At 38.5% G+C, this 26563-nt stretch overlaps 1 protein-coding gene and 1 long non-coding RNA gene across 7 annotated transcripts in view; one reads left to right on the top strand and one right to left on the bottom strand.

The window, feature by feature from the left end:
• Positions 1–4168, top strand: part of LOC125962676 (uncharacterized) — a 17350-nt gene extending 13182 nt beyond the window's left edge. The window contains exon 2 of the long non-coding RNA XR_007474192.1: positions 1972–4168. This is a non-coding gene — a long non-coding RNA (uncharacterized LOC125962676). The remainder of the gene's footprint in view (positions 1–1971) is intronic.
• Positions 4131–26563, bottom strand: ZNF146 (zinc finger protein 146). Of its 6 annotated transcripts, none has more exons than XM_033413966.2 (4): positions 26424–26563; positions 24667–24715; positions 15796–16033; positions 4131–6309 (listed from the first exon to the last, which is right to left on the bottom strand). In XM_033413966.2, exon 4 carries the CDS (start codon positions 5526–5528, stop codon positions 4650–4652), a length of 879 nt encoding a protein of 292 aa, XP_033269857.1. In that variant the 5' UTR covers positions 5529–6309; positions 15796–16033; positions 24667–24715; positions 26424–26563; the 3' UTR covers positions 4131–4649. The 6 variants fall into 6 exon arrangements, with proteins under 6 accessions (XP_033269857.1, XP_033269856.1, XP_033269854.1 ...); XM_033413965.2 differs by lacking the exon at positions 26424–26563 and adding an exon at positions 26249–26400; XM_033413963.2 differs by lacking the exon at positions 26424–26563 and adding an exon at positions 25861–26092.

Here is a 26563-nt window from a genome sequence, read left to right as displayed (position 1 = left end):
AACCAATTTCATCTTTCACTGAGAAAATACAATTAACCAAACAGAAACTTCCTTTTATTCTCCCCACCACCAAATTCTCAGATCTGCTTCCACTGACACTTATATTCTCTTCCCTCCTGTTCAGGGAAAGTAACCCAGTTCCTATCAACCACTAACTGGGTCATCTCTGCAACAGCTCATCTTCTCCCGGCCTCCCAAATACTTTTGTCCTGACGTGTTACCTTACAGTTTACAAATATACTCTACCCAGCTTTAATAACAAACCAAAACCAAAGAATCAAAACTCCCTTCCTTTATCTCACATCTGCCTCAAACTAACTTACCTCTGGGCTTCTAGTGAAACACTTAAAGGGTAGTCTACTCGTGCTGCCACTCTTCCTATCTTTACGTTCACCCTTTAACTCTAAGAATGATAAACATTTATCGAGCACTTAACGTGCTGAGTACTAAGATTTTTTTTAAATGTTAATTATTTCTTAATCCTTACAACTCTATGAGAAGATGATGTACTGGAGATAAGGCAACTGAGGCACAAATGCTACAAAACTTGCAGAAAGCCTCAGAAATAGTGGCAGGAACAGTTTTCAAACCTGAGAGCAGAGCCAAGTTCTTATCAATTTACCCTGTGCTAAAGCAATGTGGTTTATGACCTCCGCAGTCCACCAAAAAGGCTTCTGAACAGGTTTACAGTGGCCTACATACTGCCAAATTTAAAGGACACTGGCTCATCATTTAATTTTGTAGTAAAATCAACAGAATGACCATTTCTATCTTCATATACTTAGTTTCCTTGGCTTCTAAGACACCATACTCTAAATAGGCTCCTGCCTCATTAGCATAGGAGATCAGCTGCTTTTCTTTCCTCTGCGTGATTTCTAAACATTGGAGAGTAACAAGGCTCAAACCTAGGCCTTCTTATTTCCTCTAAAGACTGTACTTTACCTCAGGAATCTTATCCTATCACCTGTCTTTAATACTATCTGAAGGCTTATGATTCCAAATTCTCTGATTCCCACTTAGTGTCAAACAAGCTTTTCAAATCTAACAAACACACCTCAAACCAATTCTTTTTTTTTCTTAAAGGAAACTTCTTTTTTTGATGTGGACCATTTTTTAAGTCTTTATTGAATTTTTGTTACAATATTGGTTCTGTTTTCTGTTTGGTTTCTTGGCCGCGAAGCATGTGGGATCTTAAGCTTCCCGGCTGCATTGGAAGTCTTAACCACTGGACGGCCAGGGAAGTCCCTCTCAAACCAATTCCTGATTCTATTTCCTCCCAAACTGCTTCTCCATGGCCCCTAATATCTTAATCAGCTAGCTGTAGAAGTTAAAAGTTGGCATTGTACTTGATGTCTTCCTGTTGTCATGTACTTCATAAGTCCTGTCAGCTCGCCTCCAAGTAAATCTCACAACTACCCATTTCCATCCATCTCCAATGCAACATCTCTATCCTAACCTCTGTTACCTTGCTTCAGTGATTGATTACTCAGCCTCTAAAATGGCCACTCTGCCTCTCTACTCTTGCTCCCATTTCAACCCACTCTTCACAAAACATCAAATGATCTTGTCAAAATGTCAATCATACTGCCACACTCAAGTCTCCTTTGGCAGATTCTCATGGTGCTTAATAAATCAAGTCTTTGACGCAATGGCCTATGACCCTTACATTATATGCTACATGGCTGTATCTTCAGCCACATCGTACACTTCCCCTGCCTCCCCAGCACACACAAGAGCACTAGTTAGATCTTAAGACGGCAGCAGCATGTTGTTTTGATATTCATTATGTATCTACTAAATGGCATGCAACAGGTAAGTAGGCAAATTATTCGCCGAAGTTTGCAAGCGCCATCTCTCCCATCTATTACACTGAAGTTGTCACAAAAAGCCGTTAACTTGCTTTATAGTCTTAGCTCACCACTAAATAGATATAAAACACTAAGCTTGTCACTTACCTCTCATTTTTTCTAGATATAAAATGGAGAAATGATACTCTACTACCCAGTGGAGCTGCTGTGAAGACCATCAGTTCTCAAAGTGTGGCCCCTGGCACAGCAGCAACCTGGGAACCTGTTAGAAATTCAAATTCTCAGCCCCCATCATGCCAGATTTACTGAATCAGGAACTCTTGAAATGGGACCCAGCAATAAACCCTCTAGATGATTCTAATGTACACTGAAGTTTAAAAATTTAGATGAAAACACTGGGAAAAAAAAAAAAGTAGAGCTAAATAAATGCCAGGTTATGTTGTTATCACTGCCTTGTATGACAATATGGTGTTTGTTATGCACCAGTGGTAAATAGTAAAATTACAAAGTCAGGTTTTTCATAAAATAACTTGTGTTGGCTCTTTTAAACACAGAACACCTTAAACGTGAAATACACATATGCAGTATGTAAGCAAGGAAAGCAGAGATAGTATTGCTTAAATGACAGATATAACTAAGGAATACCTGAAACAGTTGATGAAATGTTATCACTGAAAATTAGGATACTTGAGATTTTGTTGGGCTTGGGGCAAGGATAAAGATGTTTAATGGTCCCTCACATGGTTTGGGTATGATATAAGGTAGCTATTAATATGTATCCTGGCAACGTGGGCAATGTGGGAGTAACCACAATTTATCTTATAAATCTTGACTAATAATGATTCAGGTTTCCAATAATCTGGACACTTGTATCTATTAGGATAGAGTAAGACAGATGTACTTATTAGGAAGTTCAGGTCATCTGCCTCCTGACATATTAAAATGACGATTCTGGGGCTTCCCTGGTGGCGCAGTTGTTGAGAGTCCGCCTGCCGATTCAGGGGACACGGGTTCGTGCCCCGTTCCGGGAAGATCCCACATGCCGCGGAGCGGCTGGGCCCGTGAGCCATGGCCGCTAAGCCTGCGCGTCCGGAGCCTGTGCTCCGCAACGGGAAGAGGCCACAACAGTGAGAGGCCCGCGTACCGCAAAAAAAAAAAAAAAAAGAAAGAAATAATCAAAACCTTTACTTTTAATGCATATGCTGTTCCCATGGAAATTTACAGGACAGGAAAATGGTCATTCCAAAGTCAGTTTATCTGAAAAACACAAATTATATGAAGTCTGTGTGTGTATCCTTATTTAAACTAAATGTTCTTAAAAATTCCTAAGCTCAAATGATGTCACAAAAGTGTTAGAAACGTGTAGACGATATAGTGTACACTATATCATGTAAAAATAAAAAACAGATTTGGATTATGCTGTCATTTTTAATTTTAATAAAATAGATAATTTCATACTACATAGAGAGCAAGTCCATCCACTCATCGATAAAATTTTAGAAATACTTTCTATAAAAAGTTTAGTAGCTGATTGCAAATGAATCCATTAGAACATGATTTCTATAGGTACAGTGTTCCCATCCTCACCCCCATTCTTGTTAATTTTGAGAAAATTTAAAAATACAGAAAAGTACAAAAAATAAGACAAGATATCCATATACCACAATCCAGAATTAACCAGTATTTCAATATATTTTCTTGCAGTCTTTTTTTTTTTTAAAGAGAAATGGACGTTTATATATAAAACTGAAGTCCCCTCTAACCAATCCAATCCCCCCCCTCTCCCACACGCATTCCCTTCCCTTCTCCACTCTTCACAGGCAACCACTATCAAGAGTTTGGTCTGTATCCTTCCAAACCATTTCAAAAACATTTAAAAAACATACATACATATATGTATCCATTACCAATATATAGCACTGAAATTTTGAGGGAAGTTTTATTCAAATTTACAAAACTGTCATCATAATATATGTCATTCTGCAACTTTATCTTTCCCCCTCAACGTGATTTTTGAGATCTTTCTCTGTAATACATATAGATCTCATTTGTTACATTTTACAGATATACAGTATTCCATCATAAGTACTTTCCATTTTGTTGCTGATGGGCATTTAAGTTGTTTCCAATTTATGACTACTACGTATCATGCCACAGTAAATAGCCTGGTACACATTTCCTGAGCATACAAACTCAGACTAGAATTGCTAGGTGTTTTTCAATTTGCTATAAGGAATGTTTCCCAACTCCCAAGGTCATAACCATTTTAGTATATAGCTTTTTCATATTACTATTTTTAACCTAACCCCCCTGGATCTTACCTTTGTGTATAGTTCGTGTTTTTTTTTTTTTTTTTTTTTGTCCCTTGGAGAACAAATTACCTCCAAATCATTTTTTAAATAGTCCCATTATATTCTCATCTCCTGATGCCATTTCTATATTATAAATTCTAATAAATGCATAGGTGTTTCCAGAATCTCTTCTGTTCTGCTAAATCAATACCATAAAGGTCTCTTCCTTTCTAATACTTGCAACCTTTTTTTTTTTTTACATTGGTGAAGATCTCCAGATCCATGCAGACGGCAATGTTAAACATGTTTTCCATTCCCAATTTTAGTGGAAATGCATCTAAAGTTTCAGCATTACCTGTGCTGTATGTTTTTTTTTTTTGCTGGATATTATCATACAAATGTCTTTCTCTTCAGGATGAATTCTCTGGTATCCTTTAAGTTTTTAGCTTTTGTTTCTCTCATTTGTGATGCTTTCCTTCAGAATGATTATTTCTGATATGTTATGAGATGTAAATTCCTGATGAACACCTTTCATGATATCCACAGGTTTTTAATGAGTATGAATTTTCTGGTGTCTAATATGGTGTGATTTCTGGCTGAAAGCTTTCCCACATTCACTACATTGATAAGGCTTCTTACCTGTGTGTATTCTCAAATGTAGAGCAAGGGTTGAGAATTGAGAGAAAGCTTTCCCACACTCATTACAACCATAGGGTTTCTCACCTGTATGGCTTCTCACATGCACCGTAAGAGATGAACTTTGAGAGAAGGCTTTTCCACATACATTGCATTCATAAGGCTTATCACCTGAATGAATTCTCACATGTACAATAAGTGACGTTCGCTGAGAGAAGGCTTTTCCACATTCATTACATTCATAGGGTTTCTCTCCAGTGTGAATATTTTGATGTTTTATGAGGTACTTCTTCTGACCAAAAGCTGTTCCACATTCACTACACTTAAAGGGTTTCTCTCCAATATGAATTTTCTCATGCTCAGTAAGGTTTGATTTGCCACTGAAAGTTTTCCCACACTCCTTACATACAAAGGGCTTCTCTCCTGTGTGAGTTCTCTGGTGTCTGATGAGGTTCGACTTCTGAATGAAAGCTTTCCCACAATCCTTACACTCAAAAGGTTTCTCTCCAGTGTGAATTTTCTGATGGGTAAGAAGGTTTTCCTTCTGGCTGAAGGATTTTCCACATTCATTACATTCAAAAAGCTTCTCTCCAGTATGGGTATTTTGATGTTTAATAACATACTGCTTTTGGCTGAATGCTTTTCCACATTCATTACATTCAAAAGGTTTCTCTCTATTATGAAAATGCTCATGCTCAGTGAGAGTTGATTTGTGGCTGAAGACTTTCCCACATACCTTACAGGCAAAGGGGTTTTCCCCACTACAAATTCTCTGCTGACTGAGGTGTGACATCTGAATGGAAGCTTTCCCACATTCACAAGATTTCTCTCCAGTATGAATTTTTTGATGAATGAGAATTTGCTTTTAGCTGAAGGTATTTCCACATTTCTTACATTTGTAGGGCTTCTCTGTGTATGACCTTTCAAATGCAGAGTAAGAGACAAGGTTCAAGAGAAAACTTTATCATACTTAGTACCTTCAAAGCTTTCTCTTCAACTCTAAATTTTCTAATACTCAAATGAAGTTTTGTTACATTCACTGGTTTCTCTCCAGTATGAATTTTCTTCTACTCAATGAGATTTGTTATCTAGCTAAAGGCTTTTCAATATTCCTTAGAAGCACAGGGTTTCTCTCCAGCCTGACTTCTACATTTATGAGGTGCAACATGTGAGTGAAAGTTTTACCACATTCAGTAAATTCATAGGTTTTCTCTCCAGTATGAATGCTCTGATATCATATGGGGTTCAAAATTTTTTAAATGAAGGCATTTCCACACTGATTTACACCTAAAGGGGGTTATTACCACAAGGAGTAAGCTGTGGCAGGATTTCCAAACTAATTGATGATTCTTTCCTACACAACTAAGTCTAAATTGTGTTTCAAACTCTTTCTAGGTTAAGTTGAAAAAGGTGTTGCCTTAAAAGATATAAGGTTTGAGATCAGAGGAAGTATTTTTCCAATTTTCTTATATTCACTGCTTTTTTCCTCAGTCTGTACTTTACTGGAGCTGGATGCAACTTGCCTCCCAAGTCTTGTTGCCTCTCTATCTGCTCATCTTCTTCTCAGGCTTCTTCTAAAATGGAGTACAAAGAATCATCATTTAAAGGAGTCAATGTGCTTAGAACTGTGGCTGGCACATGGTAAACACTCAATAAATGTTAGCTTTATGTTATCATCATTATGAATTTTCCCATTACTAGTAATAAAATTTCAGATTGTGCTTTTGGGGATGAACTCGGGTAGCCCACCTCAACAGTATGAAACAATCCTCATGACCAATGTCTCCAACTAAATTTTGAGAAGGAAACCTTTATAGAGGACCCCTGGTTGAAAATTAACATTCATACGTACATAAAGCTTAGATTATTCTTTAAAAATAATCTTTCTTATTTCATAATCCAGCAAATTGAATGTAACAAAAAATGAGGAATTAACAAACAGGATAAAGAGGTGACCACATAAAATTAAGAAAGTCTACCTGGGATTCTTAAGAAATGGAAAAAGGAAAAATCAACTGCTTCCTTCTAAAACTCCATTAAAATGACAAGAAAAGGGAAAATAGTACAAACTCACAAGAAAAAAGAATATGATAGGAGACATCAATACACACAGGTATTAACAAAATTTTTGATAACATAAAGTACATGGAAGATTTTCAACACACAGAAGAGCTGAGGAAGTTCGAATAACATAAAGGTATTCCAGAAGAGGATGCCAATGTCAAGCAAGCCAATTTGTGCCACAAAATATCAGAAAGATTCAGGAAATGAAGGGAAATCAAGTATCTCAAAAGAAGGAATGAAGGATTGTTGCTGGGTTAAAAAAAAAAAAAGGTGTGAGTTGCAGCTGGACCTCTACTGTCAGTCAGGAGGACAAAGGACCACTCCTCTGTAAGAAATGGAAGTTATTCTTTGCAGAAATTTAATCAGAGTAGCTCTAGTCTCAGGGACACTCAACAAATGAGATGACAGGTGCTATACTGAAATCAACAGGATCTATATGTAATATGGTGAAACCTCCAGTTCCATTATGCAGCTGATGCCAAAAATTGTTGGCAACCTGTGAGCAGGATATGAAAGGACCTTTTTCTGGACAAACTGAAAGGCCAGTGAAAAACTTAAACAGGATGCCCACCATCTAAGATGATACTTGTTGCTTGTACTCTTTTTTTTTTTTTTTGCTGAAACGAACTACCTGGCCACACCTGAGTTCATGAGAGTAAGGCAGTATAACGCTTCTGCAGGAGGAGACCCTGAGTCCATGAGGCATTCTATTTTTCACCCACTAAAGCCTACCAGATGACTAGAAGCACCCAGGTATGAAAGAGCTTACGTTTTAGTGAATCATTCTTAAGTATGACTGTGCAGCCAGTGTTCCACACACATTAGAGGAACCCCACTAACATGACAGATCAACATTGAGAGAAAAAAGAAAGTCAAAGGAAATAAAGGTAAGGCACAGCAAACAACAAAACCCTAAAAACCAATCAGTTATGAGAAGATATTTTATCAGTGAAACAATAACAGGATTCTGTAAGCAAGAAGCAAAAAGAAAAAGTTCCCTTACAAATTAAGACTGGGGTTGAGGGGGTGGTGAGGGGGAAGGTGGTAAAGTAGACTGTATTACCATTCACCAATAACAGAGTCTCCTAAGCACAGAGGGGTCATACTGTTAATATGAGCACAGGTGACAAGTGTGATTTCCTAGTAGAAGTTTTGTTTGTTTGTTTTTTTGGGGGGGCACGCCTCAGCTTGCAGGATCTTAGTTCCCTAAAACCAGGCATCCAACCCGGCCCCCAGCAGTGAAAACGCTGAATCCTAACCACTGGAATGCCAGGGAATTCCCTCCAGAGACTTCTTTTTTCCCCTTTTTTCTTTCTTTCCTTTTTTTTTTTTGGCCACACCACACAGAATGTAGGATCTTAGTTCCCTGACCAAATATCGAACCTCTGTGCCCTGCAGTGGAAGTGCGGAGTCTCAACCACTGGACCTCCAGGGAAGTCCTCTCTAGAATTCTTAAAAGGCCCACTTGGTACCCCACACAATGAATAATAAAGATGCATACCTAGACACATCACTGTGACATTTCAAAACAGAAAAGAGGCCATAAATGCTCTCAGAAAAAAGAACATATATAATTCAAAGAAAAAGGAATCAGAATAAAATTTCCCAACAGAAAGGAAGCTAGAGAGAAAATTCTGAGAGAAAAATTTTAAGCTTAGCCTATCAATCTAATAAGACAGTCAAATCCATTTTTCAGATATGCAAATGCCCAAAAATGCACCTTTTCTCCCAGGATGGTACTAGAAGATGTGTTCCATCAAAATTAGTAGAGAAGGCAACAGATATAGAATCCAAAAAAGAGGGGATGAATAGGGAAAAAGTGAAAAAAATTTCTATGATAATGGTGATGAAAAGCTATAAGGTAAGAGCTGACTATCAAGTCAGAGTACAGCCAGTCTAGACTGAAGCAGGAAGACAAAAATTCTAAAAGTAATATCTCTAAGGGGAAAAATGGAAGGAGATTTCCCAATGCATCTGACCATGTGGAAACAAGTATTGAGAGGGCTTTGAACTATTCTGAAGAAAGTCCAAGGGAGTCTGTGCTAAATATAGGAAACCAAGCAAGGAAAAGCACTTGGGCAAATCATCTAAGTTGTGAGCTAAACCTAGCCACTTTTCTCATGAAGCACCATTTTTTACTTTATTTTATGGAGCACCACTAATTTGCTTTAAATAAATTAATAAATGCCTTACAAACTATGGTTATTAAGCCTTGGGTATTGTTTGCCAGGAACTTCCTTCAGACAGAACAAAGTAAGACATCATCTCAAGGAAAACAACTGACAGTATATGTTGCCAATGATAGAATTCAAGTTTTCAAACAAAAATTAGAATTTTGGAAAACCACAAATCCTCCACCATGAGACTGATAGCTTTTCAATACTTAAAAAACTTTTCTGGGCTTCCCTGGTGGCGCAGTGGTTGAGAGTCCGCCTGCCAATGCAGGGGACACGGCTTCGTGTCCCGGTTTGGGAAGATCCCACATGCCGCGGAGCGGCTGGGCCCGTGAGCCATGGCCGCTGAGCCTGCGCGTCCGGAGCCTGTGCTCCGCAGTGGGAGAGGCCACAACAGTGAGAGGCCTGCATACCGCAAAAAAAAAAAAAAAAAAAACTTTTCTAATGAGACTGGTGATGTTAACAAACTGTGATGTTTTGATATTGTATAGTGAGATACATCAACATTTTAAAGATCTCCATAATTCAACAGACAAACGCATATTACAAAATCATGCATGGGTAAGAGATCCATTCAAAGTTTAAGACAAACCAATGGATTTTACGTAAGAGAACAAGAAAATGTGTTTCAAATTTCACATTATGGCTAACCTTAAAAAAAATGATCACTTGTCAAGTGTTGGTATAGTACCAAAGAATATTTACAATTATCTGAAAAGGCTACTAAAATACTTCTCCCTTTTCTAACTACATCTGTGTGAAGCCACAATTTTTTAATATACTTCAACCAAAACAACAGGTTACAATAGCAGATTCTGCTATCTCCTATTAAGCCAGACAATAAAGATATTTACAAACATGCAAAACAATGCCACTTTTCTCACTAAATTTTTTTATTTTGGAAAATTGTTATTTTTATTAAGAAACAATGTAAGTTTATATGTAATGGGTTTTTTTTAATTAATAAATGTTTCTAAAAGTTTCAATTTTTTGTTAAATAAAGTAAACATCACAAAAGTCCACATAATAAACCAAAGCTCTTTGCGGGTCCTCAAGTTTTAGGACTGTAAATTTTATTGCTATTGGGTACTGGGTTTCCTTCTGTGGTGATGAAAATGTGATAATGGTGATGACTGCATGACTTTGTGAATATAACTGTATACCCTAAAAGGGTAGATCTGGTTAGCTGAATTATATCTTAATAAAGCTGTTATGTAAGAAAAAAAAAAAAAAATGTGAAGAGTTCCTAAGACCAAAAAACTTTGAGAACCTGATGCTCAAAACATTTCTCATTATTCATTCCACAAATACCTTCTTCTTTCCTACTATGTGCCTGGCACAGTTCTAAGCTCCAGGGATAAACAGTACTGAATAAAACAGACAAAATTTTCTGCACCCATCAAGTTTATATTCTAGTGGACAGAGACAAATAATAACCAAATGAAGGAGATGGTTTGTTAACAAGTTTTAAGTGATATGGGGTAAAATTAGGGAAGGGATAGAGTTTCAATTTCAGATGGAGAGGCCTCTGAGAAGGAAGATTCAAGACATGAAGGAAGAAAGAGTGATCTGGAGGAAGAGCATTCTAAGCAGTAGTTAAGTAAGTTCAGAGGCCCTGAGGAAAAGCCTGCCAAGCATGTTAAATATGCAATCAGTGAGTCACAATTACACATATTATGTTCCTTATATCCTTTGGCTTAGCTTGATCCACTCCTATTTTTTACACTTCTTAGAATTCACAGAACCTCCTGGAAGCAGCTCCAGTAACATGCTCTTAAAAAGACTTCTCCAATCTTGTCTCTTACTTCTAAACATCTTTCCCTTAACTACTAATCACAATCACATTCACTTTTCTTAAAATAAGTGTTTCATATGAAATATTTTTAAACCCAAACTTGTATGTAGCTAAGTCTTAGCATGCTAACTATAATCTGAGATGCTGGATTGCAGTAACAGCTCCACTCTTTTCTTTGGATGGCTGATAGCAAGTATTTTTTAAATATAGGGGGCATTACCAAGGGGGAAAAAAGGAGGGGAGGACAGTTTAGAGTTTAAAGACTAAAAAGACAACAACAAAACCCAAAGTTTAAACCTTGACTGGATTCTGGTATTTAAAAAAAACTATAGAGGGAGCTCCCTGGTCGTCTCGTGGTTAGGATCTGGCGCTTTCACTGCTGTGGCCTGGGTTCAATCCCTGGTCAGGGAACTGAGAACCCACAAGGCTCGAAGAGGCCAAAAAGAAAAAAGAAAAAACCTACAGAAAGTATTTTGGAGATAACTGGGGAATCTGAATATGGACTATTACACAATATTAGCACATTATGACTAATCATCTAACGTGTGGTAACGGTATTTTTGTTATATAGAGGGATGCCAGTATTTTTAGAAAATGCTTACTTAATTTTTTAGGAGTGAAATGTCATGCTGTTTGTGTGCTGTAGTGCACACAATACACATGCACTGGAATACAGATACATCAAACATGGCAAAATACTATTGAATCTGTGTGGTGGGTATAGAGGAAATCACTGTACTCTTCTTTCAGTGTTTTATGGTGTTTGAAGATGTTAAGAATTGATTAAAAAAACAAATCTTCCACAATAATTCAGATTATTTAACAAGTTACCACATGTGTAATCAAAATTGCAAACAGAAAATATAAAACATGGGCCTTCCTTTCAACAAGTTCATAAGATATCCAGACATTAAAAAAAAAAAAAAAAAACACTTAAGATGGTATTTACTAAGGACTTTTGAATTTCTGTGGAAAATGTGAAGCAGGATGGACAAGCAGAGGGGAGATCAAAAGAAGAGGAAGTAACAGGTTTAAATAAGCAGGAACTAAATAGGTAGGTTATTTCATAATCAAAGGCCAAGATTCAAATAATTTTATAGGAAGGAAATATGTTCACATTTATATTCACATGGTTAATATGCCCTCTCTTGATTAGAGCAAAGTATATCTTTTAAAAGGTTTGACTGACCATATCACAAGGACCATAAGAAAAGAAATAATCCAGACCTAATTTGAAAATGGTTTGAAGTAACGTCTGGACCTGAAATAATGAGCTGAAATCTCTAATTTGGGTACGATATTAATGATTTCACGGTCTGACACAATGAAAAAGGAAGTTAATTGGACAGTTGTTTATCCCGTAAACAGGTAAAATCATGGTGGGCAAGACAAAAAGCCTGGAGGTGCCAAAATAAAAATTGATATTTATAGAAAGAGTTACTTCTAACTTCAGAACGAATGAGTCACTTTCTAGGGATCAGTTTATAAAGGGAAGGAGGAAAGGCAGAATACAAAGTTCCAGAAGCCACCTCCAGTAAGAGGATGGGGGGGGGGGCTCAAAAGATAAGGAAACACTTAAGACAGAAAAAGCAACATCTCAGGCCATCAAAGCACCAATCAAGCTGAAGTGGGAGAGAATTCCTAGAGGAGGGACTCAAACATAACATAAATAGATGCTTTCTTCTAAAACGATAAAGACATCTCTGCTCACTTTATGCCTGTGAAGGAGAAAGATAAAGAGGAAAAATAAAAGGGAAAACTGCATTGTTGATAAGAGTAGGAAGTAGCTATCATTCTAATGTCTTATGAGAAAGGATATGAGTGGGCAGCTGCCATTGCTGTTTTTACGAAGAGCTCTCATGCACAATGCTCTCCAAAAACAAAAGGCACAGCTTCAAGGGCCATTATCACTACCTCCTTGTTTCTAACAACAGAATCCAGGAATGTAGGCTGGATGCAGGAGACTTGGTGGACACTCTGGCATCCCTGGGTGGTAAGAAAAGTTAAGACTGAGCAAGGAAATGCAGAGACACCATCACTGAATAAAGCAGCTTATTAGTACAGCAAAACAGAAGTCATCACAAGTTTCTATCTCCCTAAATTCCTGACTTGTGCATCCAACTGTCTACCTGAATATGCACTTAGATGATGGACCAGTAGATATGTCACAATTAACGAGTCCAAAAGAAAACTCTTGATCTCCCAAAATTCCTTAAGTCTTCCTATCTCAGTAAATGGTAACTCATCCTCTTCTAGTTAAAGAGTCATCAACAACTCCTCTTTCTCTCATAACCAACATAAAATAAGTCAATCTTGTCAGCTGTTCCTTTAAAATATCTTAAGAATCTGATTCTGTGTCACTAAGTACAATTACTACCTACTGCAATAGCCTCCCATTAATCCCCTCTACCATGTTTTCTTTATAGCAGCCAAACCGTAATTCTGATCTTTTCACTCCTCACCTCAAACCCCCCTGCTTTTTTCCCCAAATATTTCATTTTTATTAGAGTATTTTTTTTGGGTAGTAGAGCATATTACAATCTCAATTATCCTAACAGGCTTTTAAAGGAAAGCAGCTCTGGGTCGTCCCTGGTGGTGCAGTAGTTAAGACTCCAAGCTCCCAACGCAGGGGGCCTGGGTTCGATCCCTGGTCAGGGAACTAGATCCCACATGCATGCCGCAACTAAGAGTTCACATGCCACAACTAAAGAGCCGGCAAGCTGCCAACTAAGGAGCTCACGAGCAGTGCTGCAACTAAGGAGGACACGAGCTGCAACTAAGGAGCCGGTGAGCCACAACTAAGAACTGGCACAACCAAATAAATAATAAATATTAAAAAAAAAAAAAAGAACCCAGAATTCCTTCAGGTTCACATGCCTGGGAGGAGCAGGGGGAAAAAAAAAAAGGAAAGCAGTTCTATCTGACAAGGAGAGAAGAACCAATGTTTAGAGAATGGTTATTAAGCAGAGAGGAGTAGAGTAACTCTTCCTCCATATGTCAGCAAACTTGAATACACTCAGCTTTGATACCTTGCCAACTTGCAAAGCATCTAATGGTGGCTTGAGCCACAAGGGATAAATGAATTATGGTATTTAACAATATTTACTGCTTGACTACTGGCTTCATACAATTTGGTGATTTACCTCAAAACCCTTTGATGGTCTCCCAAAATCACTCAGAATAAAGGCCAAAGTCTATGATTTGGCCTGTTAACCTAACCAAATCTATTCTTATTTCCTTTGTTCACTCTGCTCCAGCCCACTGCCCTGATCATTATTTCTTGAACAGCACGCTTCAGCCTCAGGGTTTTTAAGATTTTGTTCCTTTTGGCCGAATGCTCTTCCACCAAATACTGCACGTCCCACTCTCATACTCTTAAATGCCATCCTCTTAATGAGACCTTTCCTTGACCAACTTCTTTAAAATTATAACCCCCCAACTTGCCCTCTCTATGCCAGTTTTCCTTGCTTTACTCTTCTGCACAGGACTCACCACCAACTGACAGAATATATCTTTTACCTATTTATTCATAGTCTGTCTTCCCCAATTTGAATATAGGCCTCAAGAGGGAGGAATTTTTGGGCTTCTCTGGTGGCGCAGTGGTTGAGAGTCCGCCTGCCGATGCAGGGGACACGGGTTCGTGCCCCGGTCCGGGAAGATCCCACATGCCACGGAGCGGCTAGGCCCGTGAGCCATGGCCGCTGAGCCTGTGCGTCCAGAGCCTGTGCTCCGCAACGGGAGAGGCCACAACAGTGAGAGGCCTGCGTACCGCCAAAAAAAAAAAAAAAAAAAAGAGAAGAATTTTTTACTGCTTTGATCACTGACATTTCCCTAGTAACTGAACTGGTGCCAAATTCAAATCATTCAGTAAATACTTATTGAATATACGAATATACTACGTTGGTAGAAATGTAAATTGGTTTACTTCTCTTGAGAACAATGTGCCTATTTCTATCAAATCTATAAAAAAACATAACTTTGACCCAGCACTTCCACTTAGAGTAAATTATGATGTAACTATATCTGCACATCTCTGCAAAGCAATATAAACAAGTATATGCACTTACATCTTCAATTGCATAAGCCTGGAAACAACCTAAATGTCCATTAGTACGAGACAGGTTAAACAAATTAAATGTTGATACAGAATAAAAGAAAACTATGTACACAATAGAATACATACCACCATTTACATGAAAAGGAAAACTGAGGGCTTATATATATTCATATTTGCAGCACAGATACATAATATAGGCTGGTTTATTCGTAGACTACCTCAAGAAGGATACATGTGAAACTCTTAAAAGTGACTGCATCTTTGAAAAAGAATTACAGGACTCAGGGTCAGAACAGCAGACTTTTTCACTGTATACCTGATGTTCAAAAATTTTTACAAATTCACGTATTACATTAAAAAACAAATACAGACTCACACATCCATACACACACACACAGCAGACAGGCAGAATTGACTTCTAAGGCAAAAACTTCTGAAAGAGGTACATGGGGGCAGAAGGGAGTGAGGCAGGAGTTTGTTGATGTATAATGGGGGCGCTGGATAAGAAGACAACAGGAAGTGTGATTACAGATGTAAAATATAATGCTGAGGCATTTAACCACTAAAAGAATTAGAGAAATTGGTAAGTAATAAAAAGGAACCTAAATATCAGATAATATATAAAGACTTAAGACATATAAAAGAATGCACAAAGGAGTCTATACACATCAGGGGATATGAGACTGAGGGCATCATGAAAGAGAGAACAATGACACAGAGGCAGTACAAATGACGTGCGAAGTGCTGACATGCAGAATAAAGGTAAGAGGGGAACCTGGTCCTCTAGCATCTGATTAAAGGAGTAGACTACTAAAAGAAAAAATGACTGGAAATATCTTTCAGGTTTCTAAAGAATTCATATCAAGTGATATTCTAAGACTAGGGCCTGTAAGAAAACATCCTTAAAAGCATTTCAGAGGTGGCAATGCCGACTGAACAACTGTGACCTGCCTGGTTGTGATGCACTCACCTGGACAAATTTCCTTTACACTTCTTTCTCCACCATCCACAGTTCGTCTTCTTGCTTCAACAGAGGATCACATACAGCTTGGCCAGCTTATAACCTGCTATTGGGGAAATGACACAGCACTAGAATGTTAATGCTGGAGCCAAAGTTCTGTCCTAGAACTCAGGCTGAGCCCTGGGGCCTCCTGGCCTTCTGAAGGATGAGGAAGGTGCAGTCTCCAGGAATGCACAAGGAAGCAACCCTGTGAAAAAGAACAAAGTAATGACTTTTTGTCTTAGAAATTAAAGCACACACAACTATATGAGCAAAGGGACTATTTGGGTCCTGAATTTCAAAGCCATACACTCACTCAACCTTTTAAGGCTCCACACATCCAGAAATGGAGGAAGAAAGAGGGAATGTATTTTGAAAATTTGACCTACATAGGAAAAGCTGTTCATACCTTACATGACTGGCTGCTACTGTTCTCTAGCACCACATTCCTATGTAGGCTCCTAAGTGGATTTTAACTGTGGCCCTTATTCCTGGATGAAATTCAATACTCATATCTATGACTATAACATACACCTAACATAACTAAGCCACATGGATAAAGTTGTTCTTGACAGTATTCAGGAATAAAAACTGAAGTTTTCCTGGAGTCCTAATATTTACTTTGTTAGCAATATCCTCTGAAAGAAACTATATACTAAAAATGTCCTATAAATATATGTTCATCCACACATTCAAAAAAACGTTTTTAAGAACATTATTGGGACAATGGACAAAATTTGAATATGGATTTTGAATTAAACAATAGTATTGGCATTACATTTTCTGATTTTGATTACTGTACCATGGTTATGTATAAGAATGTCCTTGTTCTTAGAAAATTTATGCTGAAGTATTTGCAGATAAAGGGAGCATGTATACAACTTAGTCTCAAATAGTTCAGAAGAAAAATGTACACACATATTTGGAGAATAAGAGAAGGAAAAATAAAGCAATAAAAAAGTAAATGATTGGTGAATTTCGGTAAAGGGTATATGGGACTTTTCTGCACATATACCCTTCTCTAGAAAAGGTACATGCAACTTTTCTGTAAAGTTGAAATCATTAAAAAAAAAAGCAAAATCCTAAGTTACTACTTATACACTCTATCTACTATGTGTTGAAAAAGCTTGGTCACCAGCTTGTACTGGGGTGTGGCAGATGGAAGGCTTAGAGCCTGCTTTAAAGAGTAATGTACACAGAGATAAACATGAGAGAGCGAGTTGCCTAGAAACAGCCTGCAAAAGGAGATCAAATTTGATCTTCTGGACATTCAGAGTGTCAAGTTTCTGAGGATCATGCAGGCAAGTATATCCATTACACAACTGCATATATAAATTAGGAGCTCAGAACAGCCTAGAATGGAAATGGGAATTTGTCAGTTGTCAGAATATCACTGCTGTTGAAGACAGGTGGAATACTACTGTGAGTGCTTATAGAGAACATACACAGTCCGTGAAGATGGTCAAGGATGGAATCCTAGGAACACCAAAGGTCAAGGACACAAGGAAAGGTTTCACAGGAGCATGGTGGCTGTTTAGTTTCAATCTTTCAAATGCTTTTCCTGAAAACCATATAAAACATCAAAAATAATGGGGTAATGGGGAGGGTGGAACAAGGGGGCAAGAAGCTAATCCATACACTACATCTGTAGTGAAACTATTAGAGAGAATTTATGTTAACTCTAAATTATTTGTAAGTGCGGACCAAAAACCCAAAATAGCCGAAGTGGTACAGGAACCACAATAGTGTAATAGGTGTAGCAAGAAAGACTAGATAATGGTGAGAAGTCTTTGAGGTAACAGATCTCAGAAATAACTAGCAAATATTCATTCTCAGAATGAGGGATTCACCCTGAGTGAGAACTGTTGTAATGAAGTCTAATTATGAACAAAACTAGCCACAAAAGAAAAGACAAACCCCCAAACTCCATGTACCTCTGCCAAAGGGAAAGCCAAACAGGAGGCCTAAAGAAGTTACAAAGAAGCCAGGAAGAACTCAAAACGCTGAGGGAGATTCTCAGGACTTAAATAGTTCAGAAATCTGCAGCTAGTATTTCCTTACAGAACGAGTAGACCTTACCCTAAGACGGAACTAATGAAAGCAAGACCTAGATTAAACAGAAAGAGACTGCAGGGGAAGCAGAAAGAGCAGGCTTAAAAAGTACTTGGGGGCTTCCCTGGTGGTGCAGTGGTTGAGAATCCTCCTGCCAATGCAGGGGATATGGGTTCGAGCCCTGGTCCGGGAAGATCCCACATGCTGCGGAGCAACTAAGCCCATGCGCCACAACTACTGAGCCTGCGCTCTAGAGCCCGCTCGCCACAACTACTGAAGCCCCTGCGCCTAGAGCCCTTGCTCCGCAACAAGAGAAGCCACCATAGTGAGAAGCCTGTGCACCACAACAAAGAGTAGCCCCCGCTCGCCACAACTAGAGAAAGCCCATGCACAGCAACGAAGACCCAACACAGCCAAAAATAAAATAATAAATAAATTTATATATTAAAAAATACAAAGCAGGGCTTCCCTGGTGGTGCAGTGGTTGAGAGTCCGCCTGCCGATGCAAGGGACACGGGTTCGTGCCCCGGTCCGGGAAGATCCCACATGCCGCGGAGCAGCTATGCCCGTGAGCCATGGCCGCTGAGCCTGCGCGTCCGGAGTCTGTGCTCCGCAACGGGAGAGGCCACAACAATGAGAGGCGCGGGTACCGCATTTTTAAAAAAAAAAAAAAAGCAAATGCATCATCCTGGAAGGCAAGTACTATGAAGATTTATGGGAAACAGAGAGATGGAGATAAAAGTCGGCCTCAACCAGGTTATGGTCATCTAGCCAGAGAAGGTGTGGAAGCCCTCTGCTTTTATACACTAGAAGAAGCACATGAGCTTTGAAGTATAGAATGCTACTATGTTTCCTTTTTCCTGGTACTTGTCTATGAATATCTACCTCATACAAACATGAGAAACACAAAATATTTTGTCTGTGTCCATACAAGGATGCTTTAAAGAAAACAGTGGCAATGAACACCATAATTTTCCAACAGTTAAACTCACCTGAAAATACTGCCACAAGTAGATAAAAAATGAAACACAATGTAACAAAATTAATTTTTTAAAAAAGACATAAAAACTTTAAGAAGCAAGAAAAGCTATAAAAAGAACACAAAAGATAAATGGAGAAACTGATTTAAGAAATGGTCACACAAAAGGAGGAAATGGAAAGAAAATAACAGTGGACATCTTATTTTTCTTATATTTGACTTTTTTTAAGACTGCAGCTATCAGAGAGTTTAGAGGGATTTTTATTTCCTTGATTAATGTGATCTTTCCTGGTTGTTGTATCTGAGGCATAACAGTGGTCTCAGCCTTAAACGTTTTGTTTCTACTCACATCCCCAGAGACCCAGGCAGCATGGGTAATTTATACATATATAGGTAATCATAATCTATATCTGACCACGAAAGCCAGCATCTTATCTAATGCAAAAATATTGAAGGCATTTCTATTATTAAACTCTAAATAAAGATAAGGATGCCCACTGCCTCATTTAAAAATATAACTATAAACAATAATTCTGTAAATTAAGCAGGGAATAAAATTAACTTATAGAAATCAACAAACTTTGGGACTTCCCTAGTGGTGCAGTGGTTAAGAATCCGCCTGCCAATGCAGGGGACACGGGTTTGAACCCTGGTCCGGGAAGATCCCACATGCCACGGAGAAACTAAGCCCGTGCACAACTACTGAGCCTGCGCTCTAGAGCCTGCGTGCCTCAACTATTGAAGCCCATGCACCTAGAGGCCATGCTCCGCAACAAGAGAAGCCACCACAATGAGAAGCCCGCGCACCGCAACGAAGAGTAGCCCCCATCACCGCAACTACAGAAAGCCCGCAAACAGTAACGAAGACCCAACACAGCCAAAAATAAATAAATAAATTTATATATATAAAAAAGAAACCAACAAGCTTTATATATAGCGCAATGACTCCATTCATAACAGCAATATAAAAAATAAAGTACTTAGAAATAAACTTAGTAAAAAGTGTCTAAAACCTATATGAAGAAAATATTAAAACACTCTAGGGCTTCCCTGGTGGCACAGTGGTTGAGAGTCCGCCTGCCGATGCAGGGGACACGAGTTCGTGCCCCGGTCTGGGAAGATGCCACATGCCGCGGAGCGGCTAGGCCCATGAGCCATGGCCGCTGAGCCTGCGCGTCTCGAGTCTGTGCTCCGCAACGGGAGAGGCCACGACAGTGAGAGGCCTGCTTACCGCAAAAAAACAAAAAACCACTCTAGAAGACCCAAAAGTAAACTGGAATATATACAACACATATCATGTACATAGACAAGAATATTTAACATTATAAAGATCTAATGTCCCTTCTGCTAAATTATTTTACAAAATTTAATGCAATATCATAAGTTTTTTTCTAGAACCAGACAAGCTGATTTTAAAGTTTACACAGAAAAATAAACAAGAATTAGGAAACTGAAAAAAAAACAAGCAATAAGAGAATAGCTATAATAGATATTAAAACAAAATTATAAAGCATCCATACCAAAAAGATAAATATTGGTACACGAATATAGGCTGGAAGATGGATGAGAATATAAAGTCCAGAAATAGACCAGAAACACGAGAATTTAGTATATGATCAAAATGGAATCTTAAAATAGTAGAGTTAAAAAAAAAAAAAATAGTAGAGTTAAGGCCTTTTAATAAATGGTGTTGGAAGAACTGGGTAGCCTATTGGAAAAACATAAACCTGGATGCAAACCTAAATATCATACACGAGGATATGAAAACCCATAGAAATTATAATCTTTTAAGGATTTGAAAGTATAGGTGAAACTTGGAGTGGGAAAGGCTTTCTATGACCATAAATGGAAAGACTGATAAATCTATTACATAAAAATAAAAACTTCCTGATTCCACATGGTTTAAAAAAACAAACCAATGTGAACAATATCAAAACACAAATTTAAAACTTGGAAAAAAAACTCCAACTCATTTCACATAGGGCTAACCTTTCTAATGTAATTTAACAGCTCCTAGAAGAAAGAGACACCCCATAGTAAAAGGAGAAAAAGGATATGAACAGAGTTCCCAGATAAGTACATGTGGCCCTTAAACATATGGAAGATACTCAACCTCACCCATAATAGAGATGTAAATTAAACCTACACTGAGATACCAATTTTCACTCATTCCTTTGGCAAAAAAAAAAATGCAATTCTACATTGTGATAAGGTTCTAGGAGGAAAGGTGTTCTTGTAGATTGCTAACGGAAATGAAAGTTCTTAGCCCTATGTGCAATTCTACTTGTAGCAATCTACTTTAGAGATAATCTTGCATAAGTACAAAATGACACAGATGAAAAATTACTCATTACTGCAGTAACAGCAAAAGACTGGAAACAACCCAAATGTTCAAGAGCAGAATCAACTACGGTACATGCACACAATGGCATCTTATTTATAAGGCAGTTAAAAAGAAAAATATATATATAATGATTAATAAAGGATATCTCCAGGACGTATTGTTAAGTGAAGAAAGTGAGGAACACAGATGTACATAGTACATCTTTTATGTAAGGACAGTGGGGGATAGGAGGGAAGAATAAACATACACTAATGGCCCAACAAACAAAAAAAATCTACTTGAAGGATAAAGAAACAAAAAAACAAGAAACTATATTTAATTGGGACAGAGAAGAATGTGATGCGGGGGAGCAGAATGAGATATCTCTATGAGATACAGTTTTTGTTGAATCACCGAAATGCATTATTTACTTTTTATATGATGAAATTGATTTTTTGAAAAAGCAATCCCTGAACTTGAAAACAAACTGAAACAAATGAACTCAACTGTACATTAACTTGGTAACATAATTCCTCAAAGAAAGGATTTATTTCAAATGACTTTAGAACAGAGAACTTTGACTACACATCTTTCCTGGGATGCATTCTAAGGACAAAAACAGCTACAAAGAAAATTTTCACATGATACAATATGTTTATGGTTACTACTATCAACATTGTTATTTTTGAAACCATTTTTTTTATAGTGGAGGATAAAGCAAATAATCCTATACTTATATTAACCTGTTCCAAAATTTTTACTATAAAATACAATTAGGGGCTTCCCTGGTGGCACAGTGGTTGAGTCCGCCTGCCGATGCAGGGGACACGGGTTCGTGCCCCAGTCCGGGAGGATCCCACATGCCGCGGAGCGGCTGGGCCCAGGAGCCATGGCCGCTGAGCCTGCGCGTCCGGAGCCTGTGCTCCGCAACGGGAGAGGCCACAGCAGTGAGAGGCCCGCGTACCGGGGAAAAAAAAAACAATTAGGAGCTAAGTATGAGGTAAAAATACTGAACCATTTAAACTGAATTATAAATACTAATATGAACTCATGATTTTTCAAAATGGGTTTTCTAGTTCCATCTCTGAAATGGCCTTGAAACAATTACCTCTGCAGCAATAAAATAACATCCAGGAGCTTCCCTGGGTCTGCCCGCCAGTGCAGGGGACATGGGTTCGATCCCTCGTATGGGAGGATCCCATATGCCGCACAGAGGCTGGGCCTGTGCGCCATAGCTACTGAGCCTGCACTCTGGAGGCCACAAGCCACAACTGCTGAGCCCACACGCCACAACTACTGAGGTCCGCGCGCCTGGAGCCCCTGCTCTGCAACAGGAGAGGTCACCACGATGGGAGGCCCGCGCACCACAGCGAGGAGTGGCCCCCGCTCTCAGCAACTGGAAAAAGCCCACACACAGCAATGAAGCCAGTGAAGCTAAAAGAGGGGAGGGGAGGGGAGGGAGGGGATGGGGGGGAGAACGAACATTCAGCACCCAGATCTTGGTCTCCAATACCACTCTCCAGTAAAAGGAACCAGAGCTCCTTGAAGAAATAGCTAATTCCAAGTCTGGGAGGGAAGGTACAAGATGGGCCTGGAGTGCAAGATCGCTTTCAAAGTTAAATGGGGGCAAGTTAAAATGAGACTGGAGTTAGCATGAAGGAATGTCCACTGACTAAAACTGTGACAATATGACTATCAAAAAGAAAACTAGCTGCAGTTATTAGAGCACAACTTTAAAATGATGCTTAAAGAAAAAGTCAGGATAAATTTGTCACAATTTGAGGTAGCAATCAAATAAATGTAAAAGAAATGAAAAAACTAGAAAATCACTTTGCAACCTTGAAGAAATTATTGATTCAGCTAAGGATTATTTATTGGTGTTAAACCATTCATTAAATGATTGATGGGGAATGGACATTTGTACCGTGCCAAATTATGAAACCATACAGATTACACTTTGGTCATAAAGGGGAAAATACAATCACTAATGGTGGACCAGTCATATATTTCTGTTCTGATGTTATGCAATTTGAAGATCACCTCTGATGTAGTCTGACCCAAAACAGGTCACAATTAGGATTTTTAAAGAACATCATCAGAGGCTCTGAATTAGAACCATGAGAAAGTAACCATCATAGAAATCAAAGAACAAATCTCATGAAGGAGGCAGTGATGAATTTCTAAGGATGAATGTAACCTGAACAAAGAACTCTAACTTCCTCATTCCCATTACAAAAGAAAATGTAAAAAAAAAGCTTAAACATTGAAATTAAAAAAGAGCATCTGCATATCTGAATCTTTCAGAAAATTTTACCAGAAACAGTAAGAATGAATGTACTGTTTCTGAGGAAATTTTTTGTCCCTTTCTGAATTTTCTAAAAATTTTTATTTTATATTGGAATATAGTTGATTAACAATGTGCTAGTTACAGGTGTATGGCAAAGTGATTTAGTTACACCCATGCAAGTATCCACTCTTTTTCAAATTCTTTTCCCATTTAGGTTATTATATTGATCTGAGTTCCCTGTGCTATACAGTAGGTCCTTGTTGGTTATCTATTTTAAATATAGTACTGTGTACATGTCAATCCAATTCCCAATCTACCCCCCCCACACACACACACACACTCTTTCCCTCTGGCAACCATAAATTCATTCTGAGTGTTTGCTTTGCAAATAAGTTCATTTGTATCATTTTTTAAAGATTCTGCCTATCATATATTTGTCTTTCTCTGTCTGACTTAACCTCACTTAGTATGATAATCTCCAGGTCCATCCACCTTGTTGCAAATGGCATTATTTCTGAGGAAGTATTATTCTGTAGATAGTAACAATAGTACTACTTAAAGTTTATCCAGTACTACTAAGTAATAAGGCACTATTTTTTAGAACTCCTCCATCTACACAACTACTCCGTGAATCAGATACTATTATTTTCTCTATAATACTGGATGAGAACCTGAGGCACAAGGGATTACCTGTCTAAGGTCACCAAGGTACAAAGTGGCACAGGAAAGAGTCTGGTTCTATGGCCTACTTTAAAAAAAAAAGTACTTTGACTTTTGAATATATACTAAATTCATATAGTTAGGGGAAAAAAAACAAAACAAAACATAGAAAGCTATTTGCCCTTGTCCTATCTATGCCAGTACCTCTACCCCCAACAGAGGTAGCCACTCTTACTAGTTTCTTGTGGATGTTGTTTCTTAAAGGAAACAAATACAAGTATATATTCTTATCTCTCCCCTTTCTTACTCTAAATGAAGCATACCATATATTCTGCATCTTACATTTTTCACTTAATATATTTCTGGAGTTATTTCAGTGTCAGTATACAGAAAGCTTCCTCCTCATTCTTTTATAGAGCTGCAAATTATTCTGTTGTATACATACATCATAATTTTATTGAACCAATCTCCTACTGATGGGCATGAATTGTTTCTAATCTTTTCCTATGTGAAACACTGCTGCAATGAACAACCTTGTACCTGTACAACTTCATGTAAATTCAGGTACATTTGAAGAATGAATTTCCATCTGTAAAATAAGTCAAAAAGAAAATACATTTGTAGTTATTATACATACTGCTCAATTGCCCTTCATAGGCCTGTTTCCTGCTAATACCAATACTATTTTAATTTCTGAGGATTTAAAATGTTACTGTTGGGGGAATTCCCTGGTGGCCCAGTGGTTAGGACTCTGCGCTTTCACTGCTGAGGGTGCCTGTTCAATACCTGGTTGGGTAACTAACATCACAAAAGCCCAGGGGAGTAGCAAAAAAAAAAGTAAAATGTTACTGTTGGGCTCCCACCTCCCCACACCCCAACTGCTTTCCTTTTTCAGAGTTTTACTAGCTATTCTAGCTTGTCTATTTTTCCATATGAAGTGCAGAATCAGCTTACCTAGGTCCAAAAAAAAAAAACTGGATACTTTTATTGGGATAACATTAAATTAATAAATTTACTTAAATTAAATTTGCACACACTTTTTTAAGACGTCTTCCTATTGAAAAACACTGTATATTTGTTCTCTTATGTTATGCCCTTTAGCAGTATTTTAAAGTTCTTTTCCAATAGTTTTGCACAGTTCTTAAATTTATTCCTCAATTTTTAAAAAACTGTTCTTGTAAATAATGGTTTTCTTCTATTATACCTTCTAACTGGCTGTGGTTTGTCTATTTGAAGGCTACTGATTTGTAGATATTGATTTGGTCCCCAATTATTTACAATCACGTGAAGGATAACTGAAGGTGGATTCCTTACTTTTTCGTTACTTCACAAAATCCATACAACCTGGGAACACCTCCACGCATTTAGGAGTTAGGACAACTACTAGTCCAGACTCATGTATAAACACTGAAAGAACTAAGTTTTTTTCAAAGAACGAGGATAACCGTGCCGAACCTAGAACCCCAAACCCTTGACTCCCCAGTCCTCGGCCTTCTGCACTATTTGACACTGCTTCTCAACATGTAAGACTGATATTTACTCTAAATTAACAGAAGACCTATTAAAGTACCCCAAAGATCAGAATATTTGAGACCGTTTGAAGCAGGCTCCCCATAACAAAAATTTCCTTTGAAATATTTTTGTTAAAAAAAAAACAAAACACGGTGATTTGCATTCTACCCCAATTAAAAACAAACGCGCTTTTATACAAAAGTCCGTTTAAAAAGTATTTACCACTTAGCTTTTATATCACCCTTCAAATCTTCAAGTAAATTAGATGTTCCAGGAAGACGGCACCGTTATTATCAGCACTTTCGACACGGGAAGTGCCGCTCGGATGTTATTTTCTCAATGCTGGTTTCCTACATCTCTCTCTCTTAGAAACAACCATACACAATGCTGCACCCTCAGTTTCTCCCTCAATCTCAAACATCCGATCAAACTTGCGGTCAAACTCAGGGTCATGCACGCCCGAACCCTCCTCAGAGGCCCCCACCCCCACCCTACATGTAGGCCAGAAGCTCTTAAACCCACTCCCCACCCTCGCGCCGCACCCCAATAGATCTAGAATCCTTCTCTTCAACCTCCCAGACCCCATCGGCCCAAGACACCCACATCCCACCTCCTATTTTCGCGCCACGTGGATCCAGGGGCCGGACTGACCCGCGGACAAAGACCAAAATGTCCACTCGGTGCGCTGCGCCTGCGCACTCCGAGGCCGAGTGAGCACTCCCAGAAATCTCCGCGATGCGGCCCGCACGGTCACCGCGGCCAAGCGCAGGCTGGTATCTGATTACCTTCTATCTACAGCAACGCCGATTTTCCGGCCTTGGACTACATTTCCCTTAAGGCTTTGCTGGTCGACATTCTATGTCTCTCCGTCTGTCTTTCCCACGCGAACTTGGCGGCCTCTTCCTGTGATTATGATGCTCTCAGG

This window comes from Orcinus orca, chromosome 20, assembly GCF_937001465.1.
Source record: "Orcinus orca chromosome 20, mOrcOrc1.1, whole genome shotgun sequence".
NCBI classification, from domain to species: domain Eukaryota; kingdom Metazoa; phylum Chordata; class Mammalia; order Artiodactyla; family Delphinidae; genus Orcinus; species Orcinus orca.
Note: the sequence above shows the minus strand (reverse complement) of the source record. Positions and strands in the feature narration are given on the sequence as shown.